Source organism: Podarcis muralis, chromosome 6 (assembly GCF_964188315.1).
Source record: "Podarcis muralis chromosome 6, rPodMur119.hap1.1, whole genome shotgun sequence".
Taxonomy (NCBI): Eukaryota; Metazoa; Chordata; class Lepidosauria; order Squamata; family Lacertidae; genus Podarcis; species Podarcis muralis.
Genome location: NC_135660.1, coordinates 9,033,146 through 9,048,305, shown reverse-complemented (window position 1 = coordinate 9,048,305; position 15,160 = coordinate 9,033,146). Strand labels below are relative to the sequence as shown.

The 15,160-nt window shown below is 43.5% G+C and overlaps 1 protein-coding gene and 3 non-coding genes across 6 annotated transcripts; all 4 read right to left on the bottom strand.

Moving 5' to 3' along the window:
* Positions 1-3,468: 3,468 nt before the first annotated feature.
* EIF4A2 (eukaryotic translation initiation factor 4A2) lies at positions 3,469-11,968 on the bottom strand. Of its 3 annotated transcripts, none has more exons than XR_013393105.1 (12): positions 11,854-11,968; positions 9,779-9,821; positions 9,567-9,699; positions 9,181-9,320; positions 7,578-7,746; positions 7,242-7,351; positions 6,835-6,978; positions 6,376-6,513; positions 5,900-5,989; positions 5,587-5,666; positions 4,898-4,998; positions 4,133-4,273 (listed from the first exon to the last, which is right to left on the bottom strand). XR_013393105.1 is itself a non-coding variant. In XM_077929723.1 (11 exons), exons 1-11 carry the CDS (start codon positions 11,880-11,882, stop codon positions 4,129-4,131), a joined length of 1,221 nt encoding a protein of 406 aa, XP_077785849.1. In that variant the 5' UTR covers positions 11,883-11,968; the 3' UTR covers positions 3,469-4,128. The 3 variants fall into 3 exon arrangements, 1 of the variants encoding a protein (XP_077785849.1); XR_013393104.1 differs by having other exon boundaries at positions 4,134-4,273; positions 4,894-4,998; XM_077929723.1 differs by lacking the exon at positions 4,898-4,998 and having other exon boundaries at positions 3,469-4,273.
* LOC114598236 (small nucleolar RNA SNORA81) lies at positions 6,625-6,805 on the bottom strand. The gene has a single exon (XR_003706992.1). It is a non-coding gene; the product is annotated as a small nucleolar RNA SNORA81 (small nucleolar RNA).
* Positions 7,053-7,182, bottom strand: LOC114598274 (small nucleolar RNA SNORA63). Its single transcript, XR_003707014.1, has one exon. It is a non-coding gene; the product is annotated as a small nucleolar RNA SNORA63 (small nucleolar RNA).
* LOC114598238 (small nucleolar RNA SNORD2) lies at positions 9,394-9,464 on the bottom strand. The gene has a single exon (XR_003706994.1). It is a non-coding gene; the product is annotated as a small nucleolar RNA SNORD2 (small nucleolar RNA).
* Positions 11,969-15,160: the final 3,192 nt, after the last annotated feature.

Below are 15,160 nucleotides of genomic sequence, written 5' to 3'. Positions count from 1 at the left end.
AACACACACAATATCACACATCATAAAAAATATCAGAAATACGAGGGACAATATGAATATAACAAGGATTTAAATATAAAAATTAAAATTAATTTTTAGCGTGCCCCCTGTAATTAACATTTAGGGGTTTGGTCATTATGGGATACCACTTGCTTCCTGCGATTGATTGCAGACGCACAGAATTTAGCTACATTTAATGTAGTCTTGGGATTCTTATCCTCTAGCAGTAGTTTTAAACTATGGTATTCCGATTCTTTCCTGGACTTTTGCAAAACAGGTGTAATAAAAGTCAAACGTATATCCTCGTAAAGTCGACAACGTAATAGTACATGTGAAGCAGTTTCGACTTCCAACGAGCCACAAGGACAGACCCGTGCTGTGTATGGTTTACCCTCAAATCTGCCCTGAAGTAAGGCAGAAGGGAGAACGTTAAATCTGGCGAGGGTAAAAGACCCGTCTGTATTTGGGTACCTGAAGACCTGACAGATAGTTAGCTGGAGAGAAACCTCTCCCATGGTCCCTTATTGCTGGATGTTTGATCATTTCGCTCATGTGGCATTGTAATTCTACGTCCCAGATATGCTGGCGGATTGTAGTCCTAGCTTTCTCGAAGCCTGTCGCTATCAGGGTCTGCTGTGGGATCCCCAAGCCTTTAAGCTTTTCCAGCAGTGTAGCTTTCCATCTGGATTGGTAGGTATCTAATAAGGTTAAAGGTGCCAGCCCAACCGGGAAGAAAAAGCTTTAGCCAATAATGGATCTTCAATATCCATATCAGAGTACTGATAGGAATTTGCCCAACCTCCAAACGGACCGCTATGTTGGATACGCAAGAGGGGATCCCCAGCAGGCGGTGGAAAAACTTAAGTTTGAAATGCCTCTAAGAGAGTAAGGTTTTTAAAGCTGCAGATCTGGGATCCATATAACAATTGTGATAGTATTTTGGCAGCAAAGACCTGGGAGGCTGCCGGTATGTATTGGCCCCCTTTCCCATAAAAGAATCTTATTAACGCTTTGGTAGATCTTTTGCAATAGTATTATTAATCTGAAAGCGCCAGGAGCCCCTTTCCTGGAAGGTTACACCCAGGTATTTAAAGGTTGCTGCCACCTGTTCATGCACATTTTTGCATTGATTTTACTTTTCGTTGACCCACACTGAAATGTGGCTAATTTGGTGTTGAAGACCTAACATTGCTGGGGCATGGGAATGACACACAGGACAGAGGTACAGCCTACTGGAGACCAATCTGTTCCAGCATTGTTCTTGCAGTGGCCAGCAGCCAATACCTGTGGAAAACCCTAAGCAGGATCTGGGCACAATAGCCATCTCCCCCTCCAGTTTCCAGAATCTGGTGTGTTCAGAAGTATTACAGCTAATATTGTAGCTATAGCTATTATAGCTAATAGTGATGGATAGCCTCATCCCCCATGAATTTAATCCTTTGGTGGCAATCGCTGCCTCCTGCAGAGGCAAGTTACATAATGATCTTCCTTGGATGTCCACAAGTTTTCTAGTGTGAAAAAAAATTCATTGATCTCCTTCTCACTCCATCACATATTTTATAAACTTCTATCATGTCATCTTCAAAGTCCCAAGACATAGACCCCATTGCAAAGTCTGGATCCAGACCAGGCACCACTTTTGCCTATATAGTGGTACCTTGGGTTAAGAACTTTGCTTCAGGGTGAGAACAGAAATCGTGCTCTGGCGGCACAGTGGCAGTGGTAGGCCCCATTAGCCAAAGTGGTGCTTCACGTTAAGTACGGACCTCCGGAACGAACTAAGTACTTAACCTGAGGTACCACTAATCTAACCATCACTGGCAGCAACCAGAGTGGGGAAGCCATTCGTTTACATGTGATGTATTTTGCTTCACAAATTGTGGTGGAAAGCAACAAGTTGTAGCATTTAGTGGAAGGCTTTATGTAAACTACTGGCCATGACATGAGTGAAAAGCCAGCCCCATAAAACAAGTAGCTGATACAACATGCATCAAGTATGCTAAAAGTCTGGATTATAAACCCAGGAAACAAACTGAAGGACAGAATATATTTCTTTTGTCCCATTGATCACCTTCCAGTGCTTTTACAGACAACCTGGGAACAGGCTTGTTTCCAAGCAAAGGGCTGGTGCTGTGATTCCACTGCGATGATCTGCATGTTTTTACTAGATCTTAATGTATCTATTTAACCTATTGGTTTTTGTCCCCGTGAAGCAAAAGTGCAGGATATAAAGAACTACAAGTTAAATAGCATCAACACCCCTATTTAAATCAGTTTATAAATCACCTATGTTAGAAATGAATCTTGCCAGTAGCAACAGCTATAGTGCTGCTATTCTCCTGAGGAAAGTAGTAATCCCTCATCTGAGATTTCCTCAAGAAATCTACCTGCTCCGGTACAGTGGTACCCCGCAAGACGAACGCTTCGGAAGACGAAAAACTCGCTAGACGAAGGAGTTTTTCGTTTTCTTAGCCGCTTTGCAAGACGCATTCCCCTATGGGCTTGCTTCGCAAAACGAAGCTTGCCCCACAAGTTCAGCGGATAGCGGGAAAGTGCAGCGCGTCTTCCCCGCTGTCCGCGGACCCCTTTTGAACCAAGGGGTGGCAATGGGGAGAAGCGATTCTCCCCGCTGCCCCTTCCCTTGCTTTAAAACAGGTCCGGGGACAGAGGGGAAGGCACGCGCGATTCTCCCCGCTGCCCCTGAAGATTGCGGGGCAGGCAACGGGGAGAAGCAATCTTCTCCCCGCTGCCCCTTGCTTTAAAACAGGCGCGCGGCGCTTCCCCTCTGTCCCCAGACGGTCTCCATAGGAACGCATTGATTGATTTTCAATGCATTCCTATGGGAAACCGTGCTTCGCAAGACGAAAAACTCACAAGAAGAAAAAACTTGTGGAACGAATTAATTTCGTCTTGCGAGGCACCACTGTATTTAGAACGGCTTATTCATTCCTAGTCTAGGCATCAGCAGATGATACTGTGAAATTATACTGCTGACAAAGAGATCAGTTTTGCTTTTACTTCCTTTGGGGTGCCAGATTTTTCTTCTTTATCTGCAAGCTGGAATAATTATTTTTAACTGATTTGTAATGTCAAGAGTCACGTTTTTCTGTCAGTCTAAGCCCAAGTCATATAGCTGGAAAGGATGCACAAGTCCTGGGCTGAAGAAGAAACAAGAGATAAATTGGTGATCTAATGAATGTCACAGCACCAATACGCCAAAACCAGATTATAAAGGCCTATCACCACCGAGTAAAAGTCTAACACATCAATTCAGGTAAATACCATATTTTCTCAAATCTAACGCTCATTTTTGGCCAAATCACATAGCAGAAAACAAGGTGTGCATTAGACCCGATGGCACATTAGACTCAAGTAAATATGGTAGTTTCCCTAGGGTAGAATGAAATATTGGTGCATCTAATGCAAGACTATAGGCACTTGTCCAAAGAAATCTGCAGCTCAGTCAAGTGAATATATAAGCATTTTATTGAACATTCAAACTTCATTAAGACATGTGCAAATGGCAATTTAAATGGGTTTAACCCTAACTAAGACAATAGTAATGATTGCTTGCTGGGGTTTAGCAACAGGGTCCAGATCACACTTAACACTAATTAAATACTTTATTCAATAAATACATAGCAAACAAAAATGCATTTTTAATGCTCTTATAAAAGATTAGACATTTTGAAAGGCCAATTTAGTCTATTATAGAACTATCATATACAATAAAAGTAGGTATGCCAGTTTAACATAATTGGCTGATTTTATGCAGCACTTATACCTTTTAGTCCATAAGTAAATAATTAAATGAAAAAGAACATCTAGCACAACCACTTCTACAGAACTAGGAAATAAATTTCTAATAAAGAAAAAATGTACAGACCCCATGACTTTCCACCCAACCCCAACAGTCTAAAACCCTAAAGAGGCGAAAGCCAAAGGCTCTCCCCACAAAAGCTCACGACAAAATGTCGTTTCGCTTATCAAAAATCTGTATTTCTGATCCGTAATGAGCATTGAGACAAGATTCAATGTATCTCCCAAGAAAGAAGCACAATGCCCGTTGTGGATCGCCTAGTCAGCAACAGCGAGCACTGCATTCCAAAAACATCTCAATCCCAGGGATTAAATGAGGTCAGCCACATTCATTGGCATTTCCTCCACTGTAGTATTGTAGAAAGTCTCAATATCCCGAAGGATCCGCTTGTCCTCCTCAGTGACAAAGTTTATAGCCACACCTTTCCTGCCAAAACGACCACCGCGGCCAATCCTGCACAGAACAGGGAAAAGAGTATGAAGAAGCTACTTTTAAACTCATTTTAAATAGCCTGTTTCCAGGGGCAAAAATTGTTTTACGTGGTACTCACTGGCAGATTAATGTTGTCATTGTTGCGCTGTACTATACCACCGTTATTCTTTTGTGCCGAAAGCATATGCAAGATTTTACTCTCTTGAGTACTGGCAGATACCAACTAAAGAAAGCTTTTGGCAGCACAGACAAGCCACATTACACCCAGCAATACCTCCCCCACCCCACTTCTGCATAACTCAGGCAAGTTAGAAGCTCACTATCGGCTTTTAAACATGGACAGAGCTTGATGTCAGCCTACAAATTACAAACCTTTTTTTTAACCAAAATTATCCAAATCCCTTGAAGCCAAACATTACATTTACTTCCTCAAAGACACAAATTTATTCAGTGGGAAAACTTACCACCACTTTTTGCAGAACCACCAGTTTTTGCAGTATCATTTACAGGGCACACTGCAGATATATAGGTTAACAAAAACAAAACCCACAACTTCTGCTTTCACCTGACCAAGGTATTAAGAGCTTTTAAGACAAAACATAGCTCACAACAATCATTACAAAAGAAAAGTATATAAATACCAACTCGCTCTTTATTGAAACAGTGTGCCGCTTACGAATCCACGTCCTAAATTACGCCAACGTCGCTTCTGAGCACCATCCCGTCATCAACTGGGCTAGCGACTCCTGTATTTTTTTACATCAAGTAACAAGGTACAATTTACTTTGTTTAGGGGACAAAGCCACTATGATAGATAGCTAAGCTTAGGGAGATAAACTGAAAGCTATTAGAAGATACACCAGAGAAAGAATCCCACTGTAAGAAGAACCAAAGAGCAGCAGTGAAGGTATTGGCACAAAGAAACTCCCAATAAAGCAACAGAACAAGCTGAAAGAGGTAAAGTACTTACTTCTAGGAAGGAAAACTAATAGCAACTTTGGAAACAACATAAACCTCTGCTTTCCTAATCACAATACAACAGTAGTAGTTCTTTAAAGAACTTTTGCAGACTCAACAACACATGCCACAGAACATTAATTCAGCAGCTCTATCCCGAAAACCAATAATTAATTGCTGAGGTTCCAATACAAACAAGTTTTCCCACTGTTTTGTTTCATTGGCTAACAAAGAAGCTCTGCCCCTCCCATCCTCACAACACTATGTGCACGTACACACACACTGTAGTATATGATGCAAGAAAGCAAGACAAGTATTCAGGGTGTGCAGATTCTGAAGAAGATTCGGAATGGAAACTGAGTGGAAATTCAACTGACCTGTGAATGTAGTTCTCACGATTGGTGGGCAGATCGTAATTTATAACCAACGATACTTGCTGCACGTCAATGCCACGAGCCTACAAACCCAAGCAATAAATTACTATAAACACAAAGAAACTTCCCCCAGGGTCACAGTATACTTATAGCTTTGTTGACCATGTTATAGTGATGAACTACAATAATGCAAGTCCATAGTGGAGCATGGTCTTTACTCTTCCAACAGCTTGAGTAGCTCAGGTTACAAGAACCTGCACCAAACAAAACAGCTTTGGGTAGGTTCGCACAAAAGGCAGGGACCATGGCTACTTACCAATAAATCAGTAGTGATCAAGACACGGCTTGAACCTGACCTAAATTCTCTCATGATAACATCTCGCTCCTTCTGGTCCATGTCACCATGCTGTATGGATAAAGAAAGCTTGTTAAGCAACTTTTTAAGTATCCAAAGATGTCTCCATTTTAAATATAAAATATTCAAAACTTTGCCAAACTATTCCTCTGGTAACTGAGGCACATTTCTTATCTGCAATAAGCAGGTATACTGGAAAATACAGAGGGGATGAAGAATGCAGCAGGTTTAAACCTCTGAGAATGGAGTTAAGCAAAAGAGGAACCTTGCTTCCAAGGGGTCTAGAAGTCTCTTCCAGTGCTCAAATTTCACCACTCAAGTATGCAATACCATGCCATTAGGACTAGGAATGCCACTTCCTTAGTATATACACTGGGCCTTAGTATTTGCTTCTCAATTACCATAGCATGCAATGCATCTTCAGTATCAACACTTACCAGAGCAGAAACAGTGAAGTCTCGTGCATGCATTTTCTCTGTAAGCCAATCTACTTTCCTCCTTGTGTTAAGGAAAATGACAGCCTGCGTAATGGTCAGGGTTTCATACAAATCACAGAGAGTATCAAGCTTCCATTCCTGTAAAGTTAAGGAATTTGTCATGTCTCTCACAAGGAAGAGAGTTGCATGAGGTACACATAAAACTCCGAAGTAGAATCCTAAAGGTGACTCGTATTTCTAGACATTAAGTAGTGTTGCACCAAAACTCCAGACTAGGACACTGGACATTAAGAAAGAGGTCCACCCAAGTCTTTTACTGATCCAGTGCATTTGTTCTTCTTCTTGTGTGTACCGTGCTAGCATTACTACAGAAGCCAAGGCTTGTAACCCCAACTTCTGTGGTTTTAGCACAGTGCTTGTACAAGAAGTGCCTTCAAGATTATTAAACTTCCCCCTTACCTCTCTCTCCACATTAATGTAGAATTGTTTAATACCCTCAAGGGTCAATTCCTCTTTCTTCACAAGAATACGAATAGGATCTCTCATAAACTTTTTGGTCACTTCCAGCACATCCATTGGCATAGTGGCAGACAGCAAAACAACCTGAACAGGAAAGGAGTGTTTCTTTTAAGTGGTTTGGTCTAAAATTGCTCAAGAAGCTGGTCAATGAGGAGATAATGTATGAAACCAAGCGTCCCTGTCTGCCGTGGAATCAAAACAGACAAGGATAGAAAAGAGACAATTTTGCTTTGTGCAGGGGGAACGACAATACAGCACTACGCAGCTACATTGTAACTTTACCTGCACTAATAATAATTTTTTATTATTAAATTTAATGGCCATTGTTACTGCGATATTGCTTTTACCTGAATGTTTGTGCTCAATTTCTGAAAAATTTCATAGATTTGATCCTTAAATCCCCGGCTCAACATTTCATCTGCTTCATCCAACACAAACATTTTGATCCATTTAGGCGCTAGAACGAAAAGGAAACATTTTGGAAGCATTATAAGGGTTCTTTTAAACTACGCTTTTGATTTCTTCTTCAGCAGGAAAAATCAATGCTAAACCACCAATCTTGCACATTCCTACGTCTGGAACTTCTGCCTATTCAGTTGAATAGCACGCCTATTAAGATATTTTAGTCACTGCTTGTTCAAACACATTCCCACTAAGAGTTTAATTAGTACTTCACTACTTACACAGATAGCGCCTGTTTAACATGTCAAACACACGTCCTGGAGTTCCCACCACAATATGGGGAGCTTCTGCTTGCAGCTTCTGCATCTCATTGCGAACATTTGTGCCACCAATGCAAGCATGACAAGTTGCACCCATATAATCGCCAAGAGCCAGAATAACTTTTTGGATCTGAAATAATATGTCTCAATTAGCATGTTATTAAGCATTGCTCCACTTATTCACCAGCCACAGCTTCCCAATGAATCTATACTGTATGCAGTGACTGACACATGCAACTTGTACTTGATTATTTTACATGCAGCTTGCAATGCCTTTCCTATCCACAAACGTTATCTCCAAAAGAAATGTAATACATCTGAAGCTGTCCTCAGTCAGGTAGTTTACTACAGAGAAGTATTTGTTCTTCTACACTGAGGGGAGCCTTGGTTTTGCAAAGCGATATAAAGTACTCCCAATGTAGAACTGCAGATTAGATTTGGTTGCACATCAGAACAGAAAATAGCTACCAGTCACCACACATACAGAAGCATTGTAGTGCCTTTTAAAACTAGGATCTACCTGGGCCACATTGTTTCAGTGTACAACTTACAGTACAACTTTATGGTAACATTTAAATAAATGACCCTCAGAGATTAGAGGTGAAAACTTGGCAGGTTCTTTACAAATGTCTACCTATCATTTATCAAACAGCTTGGTATATCCACTTAAAAACTGCAAATTACCAGTTATAGGTAGCTTTCTTGAAAATGCTATATTTAAAGCAGTTTAACTTAGGCAAAATCATCTAAACTGAAAAGTAACTGATACCGTGTCAACCCATCCTAGACTCCTTTCCTCCCCTGAAGCAAGTTATGGATTGCTGTCAATGCTTAATTTCATTTCTAATATCCTGCTGTCTTCCACAAGAAATGATGTAAAATTCAACTCAAAAGTTCACTAGGATCTTCTTGTTGAACTGTATTAACAGCAAATGCATAGGTCCCACCCCCTCCCCCTAAGTCACTTGGACAATTGTTTCAAATATTTTTTAAGTTGTTATGCACTCAAGTCAAACTATAAAATTCTCCAGAAGTTCTATGTTGGTCTTAAACATTTATCGCAATTTTGAATGTTCTATTCAGAAGAACTAGAATTTAATGGAAGTGTGTAGTGCCACAAAAACCTGTTCAAAACAGAAGATTTAAGAGACTGAAGCACACACAGTACAAATTACATACATACAGAGAAAAATCAACTGATCACATGCGCACTGCAGTTTCCATGTTGCACAACTGCATGCATTTTTCAAGAGTGCCCTTACTTTTTTTTACGAAGGCTTAAAATTCAGATTAAAATGTTTTAATATAATGGAGACTTGTGGATATGCCCCTTCATCACTCCTACACAGCTGTTACCCAACTTCATCACAGCTTCAGAGGCCCATTGTCCCAGCTGACTTCTCTCCATGTATTTAAAGGAGAAAAGTTAGTGGGACAGAGGCCTGTTTCCATTTTTATAACCCAGAGATAAGAAGTCACCCTGCAAGGAATGTTAACTGTCCTACAGTTGTGGAACCTGAAACCTATGCAACATGTAAGCAGCTTTTAACTACACTATCAATACCTGTTGAGCCAGTTCTCTGGTTGGGGCCAATACTAGTGCTTGGGTCTCCTTGAGATCAATCTCCAACTGTTGCAGGATGGAAATAGCAAATGTGGCTGTCTTGCCAGTACCTGACTGAGCTTGAGCAATCACATCATACCCTAAAAAAAGGATAGATATTTACTGCTCCCACACAACACATCAAGGAATCAGCTTAACTGTTATTTCCTTTTCAAGTGATCAGCAGTTACAAATTATCTCCATTTCAGGTCAGTCCCGAAAGATGGTATACCATCATCTCACTTTACAAGGAAAGATGTGTTTTACTTCCACCCCAAGGCTGGGAACTCAAGCCAAAGAACAGTACTTAGGACCTACCAATAATAAGCACGTTACTACTAGCTTACCTTTGATGCATGGAATAATAGCACGCTGCTGAATAGCTGAAGGTTTCTCAAAACCATATGCATAAATGCCCCTGAGGAGGGATTCTTTTAAGTTCATATCATCAAAATTGTCAACAATTTCATTCCAGTTGCTCTGCAAAAGAAAAAAAAATGTTTTACTTCACTCGTCATCCCTAACGACATTTTAAAGGCACTATCAATGAAATACTAACCTCAATGACGCCATCGGGGTCCATTCCCTCTGGGCCATGGTCTCTGTTTAAATAAAAAAGCCAAAGCTGTCAGCCAAGCCAGTAAGTTTCTAACCTCTATGGATGCAGCCAATTAAATACTGATACAAACACTGTGATGAATTACTCCAGAGCACATCTACCAACAATGTTACAGCTGCCATCTCCCAACTGCCAACATAAGTTGGAAATCAACTTTTATTTAGAGCAGATAAACAAATTGGTGACTAAATGAGGGCCAATAATTTAAATTGGTTTACTCTAAGCAACTTATCTGAATATCACCATTATTGAACTGCTCACTGTACTCAAAGTATTTTTAAAAATCATCCTTAAATCAAGGAATGCATTTTTTTCCTTCTCTTTTTTTAATTGAAATTTCCAGTTACACATAGAACAAAAAAACAGAAAATAAAAGGAAACACAAGGAATGCCATTTCAAAAGAATCAGGGATTTGGTTTTGTTCATTTTCCAAACCCTTCAGTATGTATATATTGTAAGCATAAAATGGTAAGACCCAGATTAAATGCACTCTCAGAATGCAGGATGAGCACCCACATTTATTGCTTTGTCAGAAATGTACTTGGTGTACTGTGAAATGGAATTTTTTAGACCCAAGACTAACTTGGCAAGTCTTCACTCAACCTACTTTTCCACAAGGTGGTGAGCTCCACCAATATACACTAAAGACTTAATACATTTAAGTCTTCGTGATAATTTCTCAATTTCTATTTAGACCAGAATCAAACACCAGTGGTACTAAGAACTGAAATCTTTGTGTAGTATGCTGCTGGCATGGAAATCACATGGCCACACACAGCACGTGCTGCATACAGGCCACCATCAGGAATACAAAGTCATTTATAAACTAAGGAAAATTGGTAGGCGATTTTGTTTTCCAAAGAAAGCTAGAAGCAGATTGCAGTCTACTTCTCACATGTTATCTGCTACCTCAAAAAAATGCTCAGAGGTTGCTTCACTGTTGCAAACAGTTTGTCTCCGCCATTTTAGGTTGAGCAGATGCAGATCACCCCCTACCTACAGCCCCGGCTATAGTAAGTTAAAGTCGTTTTCTATGGAAATTTCACATCAGCAATATGCATTGCATTAAGGAGGGATCTTGGGGGGGGGGGGGGCATTTCGCGTTAAAGGGAGACCCTGGCCTGCACGTGGAAGAGAGGCTACTCCATTTATCTTCAGTCAGCACAGGTTGCAGTGTAAGGAAAGCTGGTTTTGACAAGCAGCTTCCGCACCTTACAATGCCTGCAAAGCGGTGTGCGAAGAGGGGGAGGGGGCGCTAAAAAAAGCGAAGGCAGGGCACGTGCCGCGTTATCAGCAGCGAGACCCGCTCTCAACCCGTGCATTCCCGTCTCCGTCCTTCCCGTGCTCAGCCCTCTCGCCGAAATCTCGCGAGAACCCCGTCCCTGAGCCTCGACTGCGCAAGTCGAGGACACGCCGGGGACTGGCGAGGCCGAGAACAGCTTGCGAGCCGCACGCCTCCCGACCCTGTCCCCCCCCCCCCCTTTTCGGTCGAGTGAAAATGGAATCTTCCGAAGCAGGCGCGCTCGGGGAGGCAGCCTTCCCGGCCGCCGCTTGGACGAAACCATGCGGCCTCCTTGAAAAAGTGGGGGGGAAGGCCCGTCCCCCGTTGCGGCGCAGCCGAGACTCGGGGAAAGGGCACCAATCATGAAAGCGAGATGGGGCGGAACCAACCGTTTCGGGTTGTACTATTCGAGGCATTTACAGAGGGGAGAGTGGGGAAAGGCGGCCCCGTCGCTCCGTGAGAGGGAGGCAGATGTCTACTGAAACGTTTTAAGAGCGGGGCCTCGATCTACGGAGCGAGGGGAGGGCGAAGAGGGCGCCAGCCGCAGCGGCCTTGGGAGGCAGCGCGGCGACCATGGCGCGTCCCTCTCGCCGCCCCGCTTGTCCAACGTCACGGCCCTCGAAAGCGCTTCTCCCGTCACTCTCGACGCCTCCGCTTCGAGCCTTAAATAGCCCGACGCCGCTCTTGGCACGCAAGGCCGCGCCTCCCCTTTCCCCGCGCGCCACATTTTACCTGCCGTAATCCGCGGAGCCGCCTGACATGTTCCGATAACCACCGCTCTCCTCAACTGAAAAGGCAGCGCCTCCGCGGCGCCGGCTTTATATAGCCTTCCCGTTGGCCGGGACTACTTTTACTCCCCCTTCCTCTTGCTGCGGAGGGATATGGACAGCAACTTGCGGTTGCGGAGTGGGAGGGGGGAAGGGAGAGCAAGAGCAAGCCCACCACAGAACCAGCCATTTCCTCCCACCTGCTGGTCCCGAGAAGGACCAGTTGTTTTGTATGTTTTCCCCAACCCCCATTCATGAAGACTAACGAGGATTCTGGCTTTTTCAAGCCGGAAAACGGCGAGACCTTGTGTGGGACTACTTTACGCTGTGAGTCGCGGAGGAATATTGCAGCAGTTGAGGAGACCGACGGCGTCCCGCTTTCCCCCCTCCCCCTCCTCCCGCCACCCCGAGTCTTGTAAACGGGGTTTCCGAGTTCGCCCCTGCCCCGGCGAGGAAGGCGGCTGGGTTGAAATCGTAGTGGGGAGGAGCAATGGAGGAAGGGCGAGAGGGGAGAATTAGTGGCTGCTGCTGCTGCTTCAGGACGGGGGAGAGAATGGGGGAGGGGAGGTTAGTTGTAGGGTAAAGAAGGGGGTGGGGGAGGGGAAACCAAGGGGGTGTTGGGCGATAAATGAGGAATAAGAGGAAAAGGGCGCCGATGAAATGGGTGTGAGGAAAAACCGTGAAAGGAGAGACTGTAAAATGGGTGCAAGAAGGACGGGCTGAGGCCATTCATGAGGGGAAGTATGAAATGGAGTGGCCTGGAGAGGGGCAGAATTGTAGTCGAGAAGGGGGAAAGAGACGAGAAATAAGGCACCTGAAACAAGCCTGATCTTGATTGATATATATATATATATATATATATATATATATATATATTTATCTCAATCAAGATCAGGCTTGTTTCAGATATATATATCTTTCTCCATGGAGCTGAAGGTGTGCTACAAGGAGGTCTCCCGTCCAGGCAGAGACCAGACTCAAGATCTGGCTTCAGCAAAAGTGGCTGCTTCATTTGCCTTATTTCTCCTCTCTTCTTCCTTCTTCACTCCAATTCTGCCCCTCTCCCGGCCACTCCATCTCTTACTTACTTATAGCTATCTATAACCTGATTTCCTTTTTTGTTTCTCTTTCTTAAACTTCCCGGGCACCCAAAATCCATTGAACACCTTCTGGCCCAGTTTCCACCACTTGCTATCCTCTACAGTCGTCATCTTCTTTACGTTTATATACCACCCTTATCTTCACAGAAGCTCAAGGTGGTGTGCATGGTTCTCCTCATTTCACCCCCCACAGCACCCCTGCAAGGTAGGTTAGGCTAAGAGATGGTGTCTGGTCCAAGCTCACCCAGCAAGTTCCAGACCCTGGTCTCCCAGGTCATAGTCCAGCACTTAGGCTACACTGCTGGCTCCTACTGCTGAGACCCTCCCTGCCTGCAGACTGTTTCGCCAGAGTGGTGCATGCTCTAGTTATCTTCCGCTTGGACTACTGCAATGTGTTCTACGTGGGGCTACCTTTGAAGGTGACCCAGAAACTGCAATTAATCCAGAATGCGGCAGCTAGACTGGTGACTGGGAGTGGCCGCCGGAAGCACATAACACTGGTCCTGAGAGATCTGCATTGGCTCCCAGTACATTTCCGAGCACAATTCAAAGTGTTGGTGTTGACCTTTAAAGCCCTAAACGGCCTCAGTCCTGTATACCTGAAGGAGCGTCTCCATCCCCATCGTTCAGCCCGGACACTGAGATCCAGTGCCGAGGGCCTTCTGGCGGTTCCCTCGTTGCGAGAAGTGAGGTTACAGGGAACCAGACAGAGGGCCTTCTCGGTAGTGGTGCCCGCCCTGTGGAACGCCCTCCCTTCAGATGTGAAGGAAATAAGTAGCTATCTTATCTTTAAAAGACATCTGAAGGCAGCCCTGTTCAGGGAAGTTTTTAATATTTAATGCTGTATTGTTTTTAACACTTGATTGGAAGCCGCCCAGAGTGGCTGGGGAAACTCAGCCAGATGGGCAGGGTATTAATAATAATAATAATAATAATAATAATAATTTATTATTATTAAATAAGTAAATGACAGTTGGAACCTGGAAGGTCCTGATTCATATCTCGCTTGGAGCGCAAGCTCCTTTGGCAATGCTGCTCTTGCTCTGCCTTCCTCAACTCTCCTGCCTGCAGTAGGGGATTATTCAGGTTGCCTATCTTGCAGGGCTCAGTGGAGCACTTTGAAAACTTGTTTAAAGCAGCACAGAGCACATGCTCTCATAATTCAAAATGATAGAGCTGGGAAAGATTTGTAGCCACTGCCAGCGAACGTAAAGCAAGACTATACTGGCCTAAATGGTGCGGCCGTGTAAAGCAGTTTAAGGAACACCATTGCAGACCACAGCAACTTAGTATGTAAAATTAGATTGTTCATTAGTATAAGATTGCAGCTTTAAAGCTGATGTTGCTTGCCAGAAGCTACTTTATACTAGGCCATACTGGATCATTGATCAGATTGTCTACTTTGACTGCCAGCAATTCTCCAGAGCCTCAGGCAGAGCTTATTCCCAGCCCTGTTTCCTCACCCTGTGATGCTCAGCTAGAGGCGTTAGGCACCAAACCTGGCTCATTCTGCATGCATTCCACCACACTTTGGGCCCTTCCTAGTCTTTACAGCTGGATTTATCTGGCAAGCTCGCCACCATTACCGTCCACATAGACACCGCATGCCATTTAGGCCTGATTTTACCCGTTTTTGAAGCAACATAGTTATTCTGGAAAGCTTGCTGCCTCAAAAATAAATGAACCTGGAGTAAACCTGAAGCAGTACGTTAGCTTCGGGTCAGTTGCTGCAATAGCCACATGCTAATGCTGCAGTTTCAGTAGCTGTCTGTAAAAGAACAGCTTCAGTCTGCCCACTGTGGTGCTATGATCAGAAAGAGTAGAAGCATCTCCTCAGGCTGTCAGCTGAGCAAACAACTCCAAATAGCTGAAGCTGTCCAAGCAAAATAGTACATGGGGAAATGGGTTTGAAAGAAAAACACTGAGTTAAGTCCAGGGATTTATGTGGGCCAAGGGGCCAATTGGTCATTGTACCACCAAAATCCAGGGCTCAATATGTTAATTTATTTTTTGTCAGAGGTATACAAATTGTCAAGTCCATAAAGGATGACAACCTATTAGGTGAGATTATGGACCTTAATGCCAATACTATACTGGACAAGGGCTGTTTGTTATTACTGTTTGGACTGCAGGAGGACTTTTTTAAAAAAACTAGCCTAGTCCTTTAGTTGG

Excerpts from the sequence above, each read along its gene's own strand:
- EIF4A2 (XM_077929723.1), bottom strand. The coding sequence starts at position 11,882 with ATGTCAGGCGGCTCCGCGGATTACGGCAG. Across the intron at positions 9,822-11,853 it reads GGCTCCGCGGATTACGGCAG|AGACCATGGCCCAGAGGGAA; the intron begins GTAAAATGTGGC and ends TTATTTAAACAG. Across the intron at positions 5,990-6,375 it reads ACTTCACTGTTTCTGCTCTG|CATGGTGACATGGACCAGAA; the intron begins GTAAGTGTTGAT and ends TTATCCATACAG.